The 12,408-nt window shown below is 43.7% G+C and overlaps 1 protein-coding gene across 3 annotated transcripts in view; it reads left to right on the top strand.

Annotated features, from left to right (window-relative positions):
• PDZD2 (PDZ domain containing 2) overlaps positions 1-10,559 on the top strand; it is a 167,312-nt gene extending 156,753 nt beyond the window's left edge. For 2 of the 3 annotated variants that reach the window (XM_044431370.1, XM_044431369.1), the window contains exons 22-24: positions 3,566-3,815; positions 4,508-4,642; positions 6,167-10,559. In XM_044431370.1, the coding sequence (XP_044287305.1) occupies positions 3,566-3,815; positions 4,508-4,642; positions 6,167-6,333 (552 nt within the window). In that variant the 3' untranslated portion in view covers positions 6,334-10,559. Of the gene's footprint in view, positions 1-3,565; positions 3,816-4,507; positions 4,643-6,166 lie in introns of those variants that run through there. The other variant, XR_006414850.1, reaches the window with a different exon arrangement.
• Positions 10,560-12,408: the final 1,849 nt, after the last annotated feature.

Genomic DNA, 12,408 nt, shown 5'->3' with positions numbered 1-12,408 from the left:
AGGGGCGTATCTACCTCCAGCACTTGCCCCCAAATTATTGCAAGAATTGTATGTCTAAACATTAGGAATTGCTCTTTCTGAGCTTGTCTGACATTGCAAATTTTATGCTGTAAGGCACTTATCTGTCACTGAACAGTTTCTGCAAAGTAGATAGCATTAAGTACACATGTAGCTATTCAAAGGGCCTGCTCTTCTCTCTTCTCTTCTCTTCTCTCCTCTCCTCTCCTCTCCTCTCCTCTCCTCTCCTCTCCTCTCCTCTCTACATGCACACACTTTTTGTAAAGAGTGCACTCCCTGCTATTTTACAGCCAAGAGGAGGTCCATCTTCAGGAGTGTCAGATACCCCAAAACTCTCCTCTGCTTTGCTTCCAAGAAGATGCCTGGGGTGCAGTCCTGTGCAGCTTTAGACAACAGGAAGGCCTATACCTCCAAGCATGGCTGTCTAGGGCATGCCGGGATATGTAGGCTGTTTTTCTGTTTAAACTATGTAGAATTGCATCAGTAAAGAAACTGTCTTTCTATAATGGAAAAGAACATTCTGGAAAGGGTTACAGTAGGCCTTACCTTACCGTAGACTCATTGAATAGTAGAATTGAAAAGGGCCAGAAGGCCATTAGATCCTGCTCAGTGCAGGAGACCAGTTAAACGATTCCTCTCAGATGGCTGTCCAGTGGCACCTTGAATGCCATAAGTGTGGGAAAACCCACTGCCTCCCTAGGCCATTGGCTCATTGCCATACTGCTCTAACGGTCAGGAAATTCTTCCTGATGTTCAGCTGGAACCTGACTTCCTGTAACTTGAGCCTGTTATTCCGTGTCCTGCACTCTGGGATGATGGAGAAGGGATCTTGTCCTCCTCCTTTGTGACAGCATTTCAAATTCTTGGTGAGTGCTCTCATAACTCCCCTCAGTCTTCTCTTCTCAAGGCTAAACATGCCCAGTTCCTTCAACCTTTCCTTTGTCTCCAGTCCCTGGATCATCCTTGCTGCTCTCCTCTGCACCCTTTCCAACTGGGCACAGTTCTCCAGATGAGGCCTAACCACTGCTGAGCAATGGGGAAGTAGTACTCCACAGGATTTGGAAATCTAATCTGCATGCCATTAATGCAGCCGAAAATAGCATTTGCCCTTTTTGCAGCCACAGCACATTTTTGGCTCATATTCAGCTTGTGATCTACAACAATCCCAAGTTCCTTCTCATTTGCAGTATTGTTGAGCCCACCTGGCACTTGTCCCTATTGAATTTCATTCTGTTGTTTTCAGCCCAGCAGTCCAGCCTATCGCTGCACTGCTTTTACGGTGCTTGCAGAATGACTGCTTTATAATCTGCTCTAGAATTTGTCCAGGGATTGATGTCAGACTGACTTGTCTGTAGTTCCCAGGTTGTTCTTGAGGGACAACATTAGCCCTTCTCCAGTCATTCCTGTCCTCCATGACTTCTCAAGGGTAATAGGCAGTGGTTTTGAGAGTTTTTCTACCAGAATAAATTGATAACTTTTGCATGAATATTCATTCAGGAAAAGAGGTATTTTAGCTTCCCTCTGAGGACTGCTATATGTATTGTTATTCAGTACATGAAGGGATTAGTCTTCATGCGCAAGAATGCTGGCGTATTTGATTTCCCTCATGCATTTGACTGGCTACTTACTCAAAACCAGCAAGGCTGTTCTACATATTCATAGAAAATGATAACATATGAAGCATTCATGACATAATCCCATTTTAATATTATTTATATTATTTCAGCATTGATCGTCACCTTTCAGGGCTTCCCTTCCCAAAGTGTTCCACCACCTATTAAGAAGCATATAATTTTAATCTGTAGAGCCACAATCTATAAAACACAAAAGCATCTGAAAATGTTGAGTCAGTAGCTGTGAAAACACTATGAACACTATATATATAATAGTATATATCATTACATTATTTAATTATAATTAAGTAAGTGTGTGTGTGTGTGTGTGTACATATAGCAAGATAGTCAGGATGAATTTAGCCATGAAGCTCACTGTGACTTCGGGCCAGTCTTGGGCTCTCAGCCTCACAGGGTGGTTGCAAAGATGGAGAGGAGGAGAATTATCAAAGCCACCTTGGGTTCCTTGCAGGAAAAAGGCAGGATAGAAATACAACAAATAAATATATCAGGCAGCAGATAAATGCAGTATTAAAAATAGCTGGTAAATATGGAGTTTAAAGCATTAAAAAAACCTTTCTCTCAAGCAACTTTGTGTTTGCCAGATTAAATCCCATCTGTATTTCAGTGGAGAAATTGCTCATACTAGAAAGAAAGCGTCAGCAATAGGAGGACAGAAAAGCTATTTTAAAATGATGTCGAGAGAAATGCCCAGGAGGTTTTGCGATGGCTCATGTACGTATTGTTTCTTTAAACAAACAAACAAACAGGCCATAGAGGAAAGGTCCACCAATGAACTTGGGGCACAATAATTAATCATCTCCTTGTTGTAACATAAGGACAGCTTGCACAGATTGGGGGCCCTGCATCCGAGAAGGGGGCTGGCTCAGATGGTCTTTTAATGCCTGCCAAGTTTGCAACTCTGTGAAAGGACCTCTGTTCAAGACCGGTATACATGAAAAGGGGTGGCCGCCTTTGTAAGCCTTGCTTTTGAGCTTCCCAGGAGTATCTCACTTGCCAACCTTGGGGACAGAATGCTGCCCTAGATTTACCTTTCCGTGCATTTAGCAGCACTGGCCGTATGTGCCTCTAAGGCAGGCATAGTTTCAAAACTATTGTTCGCCTCAGAGGCAGCTGCAGATACTACTGCAGGGCTCTCTGGGCAGCTTACAACAAGACAAAAAATCTTGTTGGGGCAGCCTTCCCCAACCTGTTGCCCACCTCAGAAGCATTAAAATATGACACCCATCCTCCCCAGCTAGCATGGCCTGACCATCCTGGCTGGGAACAGTGGGAGATAGAATCCAGATAGCATATCTGGAGGACACAGGTCAATATGGAAATGTTCTTTGATCAATTGGACTGCCAGCGTTAATGGAGTAGATTAATCAACTACTGTATATATTTGGTTGGTTGATTCAGGCAAGGGGCACTTGTAATCACTGGGCTGAGAATTAAATATGTGTTACTTTATCCTTTTTGAAAGGCTGCTTTGAGTTTCATGTGCTGCGTTTAGCAGGAGAGGAAAAAGGAAAAAGAGAACGGCATGGTTGGCTGGTCCAGGTGGGTTTGCAGGCCAGGAAGCAGCATCCTCAGGCCAGTCGTTCCCCATGCCCATTCTAATGACTGGTGCTTTCCCTTGCATGGGCTCTTCCCTCAGTGCAGAACCTGAGGCTGGTAATGGGGCTGCATCAGGGCATCCTTGGGTTGCTTCAGTCAAGCCCTTGCAGAACCTCACGCACCCTCCCTTCACAGTCACAAAAGTACCGATATTCAAACAATCAAGGGGACGAAAGGCAACTTCTTTAACCAACTCTGCTGGTTGAATCGTGCTGAAAGTTGCAGGCCATTTTCCCTCCTACACTTACGTAGGATTGTGCCCCAGCAATTCTTTACCCGGTTGACAGCCTTCTTCACAATATGCTCTCTCCAAGGTTCATCGGGTGTTTTCCAAGGGGGTGGCATCTCAGGAAGGAATAATCCACCGCGGAGACCTCATTCTTTCCATCAACGGCGTCTGTCTGGCAGGATCCATGCACGGCGACGTGCTCAATGCTCTTCACCAGGCAAGGCTCCACAAATACGCCATTGTTGTCATCAAGAAGGAGAGAGACGGCGAGAGCGGGACTGAAAAGTCTACTGGCAAACAAGCCTTAGCAGCTGCAACAAAGGGGAAAGGAGCAGGTACAGCACGGGTTCAGCGGCGGCTGTGATGGATTTAGCACAAGGAGAAGCCGGGTGGGGGGGTGCGGACGCGTGCGGACAGGCACGGGTCGCCCCATATGTTTCATGTTAGAACTGCGCGTTTAAACAATTTGGATGCAGCAAGTGAAAATACACTTGAGTTTTTGTCAGGACTCTGTTGGAACCAAAACAACATCTTAAGCAGTCCTCAGAGCAGGTAGAGCTTAGCGATTGCAGGCCCGGTTTAACCTATGTGGAGTTGAACGAGGTGTTTCCCATCAGGCCAACTGGAAATCTGATCAGGCCAGTCAGATGTTGGTTTATGTGCAAGGTAATAATTATGAACGTTTTAGCATCCATTCCCAGAGACATTTGGATTTACACACGTTTTTGCAATCCAAGATTAAACTGCTCCAACAGAGATGCAGGACTTTTATGCCAATAGCTAAAAAGGATCCCAACATCACAATTGTCTGTTAATTCCAAGCAATGGAAATGACACGGGGAAGGAAAAACTGAATGGTGATTTATTTCTCCCGAAGGGCTGAGAAGCAGGGATGTCCATGAGGCTTCGCTGGGGATTGTCCAGTGCTCCCCTTTGGCACAGCCTTCCCACCTGGCAACTACCCAAGGCTTGATCGCGAAAACAAGGTTGATTGAGTGCTTTTTGTGGCTCTTTTTCTCCCCTGAAGGTCCATGCGAAGAGCTGAGTGGTGCCATTTGCATTGACCTTTTGAAGACTTCTGCTGGCTTGGGGTTCAGTCTGGATGGAGGGAAAGCTTCCATCGCTGGAGACAGACCTTTGCTTATCAAAAGAATTTTTAAAGGTACTTGGAAAGCTGTTTTCCAGAGCCTCTGTTCCTTGGCAGTCCCTTCCATCGGAGGCAGTGAGCTGTGGCTATAAGCAATGCATATTTATTGTATTGTATCTGTTGGGGGCAGCGGGAGTTGGCAAGAGTGCCTTGCTTCTCTTTTTGGAGAGAATTAAAATCCTTTCTCCTTGCTTCCAAGCAGTTAGCAGCTAAGAATGCAATCCTGTGCACACTTAGCGAGAAAAAGGGCATATAACTCCCAGTTCTAGGACTTTTTAAAACTTCGGTGATTTGGGTTCTTTTAATCATTCATTCATTTGTACATTCATTTCTATACTGCCCAATAGCCAAAATTTCACCCCACAAAAATGGCAACCTCCAAATGCAAGATAGTAAAAACTTAATAGAAAATCTGTAACATATGAAATTCAAAATCAGTTTTAAAACATTTAAGAATACCTGAAGTAAGATACTGGAACCTGATAAAATAGTTGACATAAATGTCAGTCATTTGTGCCTGAATGTCTGGGAATAAAAGATGATCTTGGTTTAGCACTGAAAATATGACACCATTGGCACAAGGTGGATCTGAGAGATGAAAGTGCCCCACAATCGGGGGTGCCAACACTGAGAAGGCCTTCCCACTTTTTGCCGTCCTGTAAGCATCCCTTGGAAAAGCACCTCAGTTACTCCCTGTCGGGTCTGGGAAGGTTCATGCTTATTTTGCCCATTTCCAGAGGGATCGCTGACAGGTTGCAATCCTACAATAAGTGTGGGCAGAAGTTAGTTCAGTCTTTACTGGTAGATCTTGGGTGATTTGCAGCAGATTGGCACGGGTTAATTATTTCCAGTAGCTGAGCAGTAGCAAGCAAACTCAGAAGTACATTTCTGGGTAGCAAGTGGCACAAGGCACAAAAGCAGCCCTGGAGAAGCCCCCCAGGGCTTTCCTCGATGGCAAATGGCTGCCAGCTCCATAACGACAGGCACCAAACAACCCAGTTCACTTTGGCCCAGGCTTCCCAGGGGTCAGTCCTTGGAACATGCCATGCAGGGGATCGTGGAACTGCCCCCCACCTGCTTCCTTGCCCTCTGCTACCCCTCTGAGGAGGAGCAAGCTTGCATTTTTCAATTCCCCACACACAGTTTTTCAATTTCTTGTCTCATCTGCATGAGCTTCTTTATTCTGCCAGTATATTTTTCATTCATCACCAGCGTAAGGTTTGTTTCCCTTTTTACTTTCCTAGCCTTGGGCACGTTCTGTCTCTCAAACTCTGTTCTGCCTCTGAAAACCAAAAACTTAACACTTCATGTATAAACACCGCATACATCATAGCACAAGTGTTCTAGGAATAATGAGCAATGATTAAAATTCCATATAGTCTTGGTTACTGTAGCAAACATACAGTGTTGTTTGAAATGTTTTGGATTATATTTTAGAGGATTCCAGCGTAGTTTAGAAGTCCAAACTACATTTTCAGAGTGTTCTGAACCCTCCTCTACTGTACTTTCTGTCTTGACTTTAACACATTTTGCCAACAGGTGGTGCTGCAGAACAAACTGGAAAACTGGAAGCTGGTGACGAAATTCTTGCCATTGGAGGGAAATCCCTGCTTGGACTCATGCATTATGATGCCTGGAACATTATCAAATCTGTTCCGGAAGGACCAGTTCAGTTGCTTATCAGAAAGCACCAGCCTCCAGCATGATGCGCTTACCTTAAACTTCGACCCTTCCAAGTAATGTGTGCCAGAACCATTAGATGCATTATAGGAGACGAACCTTGTTGATTAAGTGGCATTGCTGCAGATTCCAATGCTTACACCAGCCAGGGAGCAGGGATGAAGACGCCAAGGGATGCGCTGCGCCACCGTCTTACAAGTGGCACCTTTCTCCCCTGTTCCAGGATCAAAGAAATCAAAGTGCCACATTCTTTCCCCAGTAATTTCATTAAACGTCTGTATGTCCAAATATCCGTTTTGCCATTCTGGAGACCCCTTAGTCTGCCATCTATGTGCAGCTCCACCAAAACAAGGCTGCAGTGCTTAGGGCAGTATGTTGGAATCACCACAAGGACCCTGCTTGGAGACATAAGTAAAAAGACTACTATAGAGCATTTGCAGAGTACAGCAGCCACTTTGCCTGTTTTGGGCAACTCCAAATGACCTCACACATACAAGACCATGGGTGAAAGGAAACTTAAATCTGAGGATTTGTTGGTGGGGCAAACCTACACTCCAACACCTCTCCTTTTATAACTCATTTTCTGGCCATATGCAACCTTTGTTTTTACCACATAGCTGTCACATAATCAATGGCACTTTGTGTAGACTACATGGAAAAGTCCAGGAGCATATACAAAAGGATTTTATCTGAATTTTTATTGGTGCACTCAGAGGATTCAAAAAAGTCTTCTTTGCATCGTACCAGCTGGAAAGATTATTCTGGGGACAGTAAGGGAGAAGTTTTGAAGTCTGAGCTCCCAGACTCCTTTCCTGGCATCTCTGGCTAAAAGCTCAGGGGCTCCAGAGCTGGAAGAACCTCTGTGTGAGATTCCCGAAGGACTTCAGCCACTCTTCGCAATAAGACTGGGCTAGAGGAACCAATGAAGCAGCTTCTGTTTGAGAGCCACTGGCCAGGAAGTGGACCGGGTTCCATGGTGATCTCCATCTCACTTTCCTTGTTAAAGAAGGACAAGTTGCATAATTTTCAAAACTGGCAACTCTGTATTGGGAAATGTAGAAGACTTTAGCAAATGTAAAAGTGATCATTACTAGCTGTGTGTCTGCCCTTTGTACTTTTACACTTCACAGGTTAAACTCGCCTTCTAGTTTTGACTACAGGAGCATTCTGACCACCTAGCTGTGATTTCAGGTCAGCATGCATTTAGTGAAAGTAGGAAAAGATCTGGAACCATCTTGCCATTCTTCTAAGTGTTTTTCTTTCATCAAAAATGGCATGAATTAAGTGTATACATTTACATGCAACCTTGTTCAAAGCAGCAGCAAAAGTGTTTTTCCTTGTTTCCCTAATCCAGAGGGGTAGACCTGGCCTCTGAAGCAGCCTTCCATATAGACAGCAATCCTGGATGCAGGTGCGCATCTGCTGTTACAGAGTGATGTTCACCTGTGATCTGTTGAACTGACTGTATCTTTTAACACAGGTGGGTATGCACACCTTTATCCATACCCATGGGCTGCTATTCATGGCTAGTTTCCTGCTAGAAAGGCTAGAGTGTGGAAGCTGCATGGATAGTTCACTGATCTAATAAGCAAACATCATACTGTATAATACACTCATCAGAAACTCATACATACTAACCCTGAATATCTCACGCATCGTCAAAGTACATCTTTGTCAGCTCATTTTGGTGTGTAAATTATTTTAGGTACGGTGGTTCAAAATACAGGTTAGAATAGTGACATTGCTGTTTTTGGATAAAGCAGAGGTAATCAAAAGCAGACAGCAAGATAATCCTAAATATACAAGGGGGAGATTAGCTTGTGGGAGGCTTGGCCCTGAAAGAAGGCATATAAATACTGGAAATTAAATAAGCACATAGTTTGCTTTTGTTGCCTGAAACTGCTGTGTCAATATTGGGTAGAGCCAACATTCCAGAATTAGACAATTATGCTAAAGAAGCCTATCCCAAAGCATTCCAGCCTTATATCCTGGTCTTTATGTTATGCATTTATTTGAATATCTAATTTACTTGAATGAGGCAATTCTAATCAAGCCGTCCTCTCTTCCCTTCATTCAAGTATACTTTTAGTGCTGCTTCATTGACATTCATGCAGCAAAATTATCTTTGCCACTCCTTTTAAGGAAAATAAAATAATCACCCAGGCCAACTATAGTGCCAGCTATAAACCTTGCACCCTGCTTTGAAGTGATGTGTCTTTAAGACCAGCTAATGTTCACCCTCCCTAATCTCAGAACTCCACCTGCTACTGCTAGGCTGTCTCTACACAAACCAGTGATAATGCCTCTGATGCAACACTTTGCTGCTTTGACTCTGCACCTGTGTGGTACATTGCGGCCGACTTACTTCGTCCTACGGGACTCGTTTAGAACTGTGGAGTACAATGCTAGATCCTGGGAAGTTTCACTGGCAAGGGGGAGAGATATGGGGGGGGGGGGATTGGGCTTAGACAGTATAGGCTGGGTTCTAATCCTCACTACCTTGAGGCTGTCAGCCCAACCAACCTCACGAGATTGTTGTGAGAATAAAGGAGGAGGAAAAGGACTGTGTACACTGCATTGGGCTCCTTTGAGGAAAGTTGAGATATGACCCATTTGGTAAATGCTCTCATCAGACCATCTGGCTGCCTTCTATTTATTTTCCAGGGCTTAGGTCTGACAGTTCAGAAGATAGGATGGATTGTCTCTTATATACATATACAGTTCCATTATTACAATTTGCAATATTTTAATTACCACCAAAGCAGAGTTAATTTTGTGCTTTTTTCTAATCCAGTATTTAAGGTTTATTAAAATGCTGATTGCAGCAAGCAACCAAAAGTCTTCATCCTCAATAAGGGTGCATTAAAACACAGGTGTTTCATATGTACTCCCACTATCAGGAACTTGACTTGGATCTGGAAAAGAAGCCGTAATATATTGTAATTTTATAGACATTTGTTTGGAAGTACGAGTCAATACAGGAGAATTATTTAAACCATATTCAAAATGTTTACAGACCATCTGTTTGTCAGATACAAGCCTACACCAAAAGTGAGAATTATGTAATAAAATGCTGAATGCAGTGTGAGATTCATGGCAGATGTAATTTCTATGCTGACTTGTTACCCTCTTCTGGATAGAAGTGGTCTATTTATTTTGCTTTAATAACTATAATTTTTGGTGGATCATAGCAAACTCTGGATGCTTTCCTTGATGCAATTGACCTGAAATTCCCATGTTACAATTTCTGTGAGCCTGTGTGAAAGACACATTCATATAATAAGAAACCCATTTTCTAGGAGACCAGTTTAGTAAGGAAATTAGGGGTTGCATCCAGGTATGCCTAGTGAATAGGTGGATGCTACAGGTCAGGTCAGCACAGGGATGATGCAAGGGGTTGCTGGGGGCCAGGGGAATTGGATTGATCTGCTGCCCTGCCTTTGACCTCTAGAAGGAGGTGTCCACTGGACACCAGTTCCTCATCAATCAGAAATTACGTTTCCACTTTATAGAAGGGTAGTAGTGTGAGTCAAACTGCATGGGTCAGATGCCACAAATTTTCATCTTTGGTGAAAGAAACCAAATTGATGTGTACAGTTCATGGAAATTAAGTTGAACTTTGTGGGAACACTTGGTAGAAAACTAGACTCGCAGGCCTCAGCTGCTCAAACAGCTGATGATATTGTAAACTTGCCCTTGGATTATTTAATTTCAGACTGCTGCAAAAACGTATTCAGAAAAAAAGTATTTCTTGCAAGTCGAAAACTAGATGTCAAGAAGAAGGTTCTAGCCTTGTCATCACCTTGACATGGTACCTTTCTCTCTGTAGGGTGGGTTGTGGGGGGTTGGTTCTTCCTGTGAAGCATACAGCAGTGGGATTGAACCACCTGCCTTCATCCCTGTAATCTGACATGGTGCCATGCAGTCCCAGGTTTACCGCCTTGCTTACGCTTGTGTGAAGCGGGCCACAATGGGAGCTCTGTTTGTGTGGTCTTTTTAAGTATGACACACGACTTTCTGTATGATATTGTATAGTGACACCACTATTTATATAAATATATATCCGTCATGTTGAGAACATTTTTTAAATGCCTTGTTGTAATAAGAGAAGTGCAATAATGGAAACTAGACTGTACATTTTCCAGAAGTTGCTTTGCCCCATTTCTGTAAATTGGCATCCAGTAAAATCCTTCTCTTTTCTTTCACTATGGTATTTTTTAGTGATTTTTGAAAATAAATATGATGCTTACTACTTCTATAGATACTTGTTTTTATGTGCATTGAGATGTAAATGCTTTAAATGTACTACTTACGTTGTTGTTGTTAGTCGTGAAGTTGTGTCTGACCCATCGTGACCCCATGGACAACATTCCTCCAGGCCTTCCTGTCCTCCACCATCTTCCGGAGTCCCCTTAAGCTCACGCTGACTGCCTCAGTGACCCCATCCAGCCACCTCATCCTCTGCCGTCCCCTTCTTCTTTTGCCATCTATTGTTCCCAGCATTAGACTCTTCTCTAGGGAGTCCTTCCTTCTCATTAGGTGGCCAAAGTGTTTGAACTTCATCTTCAAGATCTTGCCTTCTAAAGAGCAGTCAGGGTTGATCTCCTCTAAGACTGACTGGTTTGACCGCCTTGCAGTCCAAGGGACCCGCAGGAGTCTTGTGTGTTACTCACTTTATAGGGTGGGATGGGCAATCTTTGGACTTCCAGGTGTTTGGTCATCAACCCTCACCATTGCCTGTCCTGATGGGAATTGGAGGCTAAACACCTGGAGAGCCACATGTTGCCAAGTCCTGTTACAGAGTTGGTCCTGCATAGACTAGGCCCCTCGGAAGGAAAGGCCATACTGGCATTGGGTACCACTCATTGTTTGAGGACTGAGGGGACATACACAGGCCACCAAACTACCCTGCGCTTCTTTGGTTGTCCAGTGGGCTGGAGACTAATAGCAATGTCAGTTTGGTGGGATCTGATGTGCTTAAAAGGCATGGCGTTGCTGGTGTGCTCAAGTGTCCAGTGTACAGAACCACGTGTGCCTCATTTGCACACAACAACCTGTGGGTTGTCAAGCCTGTGTGGAATTGAGTGGGAACCCAGTCTCCTGCTTGCTTTTCATTTTCACTTTGCATCTGGGAAACAATCTAGCGTTCTAAGCCAGCAACAAGCCATGGGTTGTTTTCTAAAACATGCAAAGCAAAAACAGCGGGCAGAAGGCAACATGTTTGTTTACATGGTGTAGTCTGACAGGCTCACATTTATCAATTTGCAAGGAATGCACACTCAGACTTGTGGGGAAGATCTACGCATCTGAACTTCTGCGACTTTATTGAATCCGTACCCTAGTTCCTGTATTAACTAGCAACAGCATGTTCCTGGGTAGAGACAAATGCAACTACAAAATCAAAGGCCATGTACTTACACTTTTATAACCTTCTGGTCACATACATCAATACTGAGTGTTAAGTTTCCAGATAATGTTAGTACAATAGCATCTTGTTGTCTTTAGGCATGACACAAAGCCCTAAAGCAATCAGAATTACTGGTAACAATAGTATGGAAACTATTACTGATTGCTTTATTGACATGTCAATTCAGTAGATTCCTTGCAGTTTGGATCAGTCTGTGTTTGTCTAAGCATGCAAATGTATCTGAGGAACCATTCAGGAAAACTGGTTTGATAACTACGCTGCACTCGCCTCTGGAGCGAGATAATTAAATGGGTCCGTTCAGAAACGAATGATTTGTCTCAGATCTCTGCAGCTAATGGAAATATTGCTATTTTCTCCACTGATACTGTTAGCCTACAGAAGCTTCTCAGTCCAGCTAAGAATCCCATCTTCTTAAAGAGACGGCAATGCTAAATAGCAACCTGGCTTGGAATTCTGCTTTCTGAGAAAGAGGCACAAGTTTGATTTTGTAACACAAAGGCAGATATAAGCAACCCTTTTCTACCAGGATTTATCTGAATTTTCCCATCAAGTCCCAGCCAAAGGTGAGCTGGATCAAACAACTAAGGAACACCCCTGATGCTCCCTCTGGAAAACCTACACGCTTAAAAAACCAAGATCACGTGCAAAGGCAAACAAAGCAAAACAAAACGGA

The sequence above is a fragment of the Varanus komodoensis genome, unplaced genomic scaffold, assembly GCF_004798865.1.
Source record: "Varanus komodoensis strain SLA01 unplaced genomic scaffold, ASM479886v1 scaffold22, whole genome shotgun sequence".
Taxonomy (NCBI): domain Eukaryota; kingdom Metazoa; phylum Chordata; class Lepidosauria; order Squamata; family Varanidae; genus Varanus; species Varanus komodoensis.
Note: the sequence above shows the minus strand (reverse complement) of the source record. Positions and strands in the feature narration are given on the sequence as shown.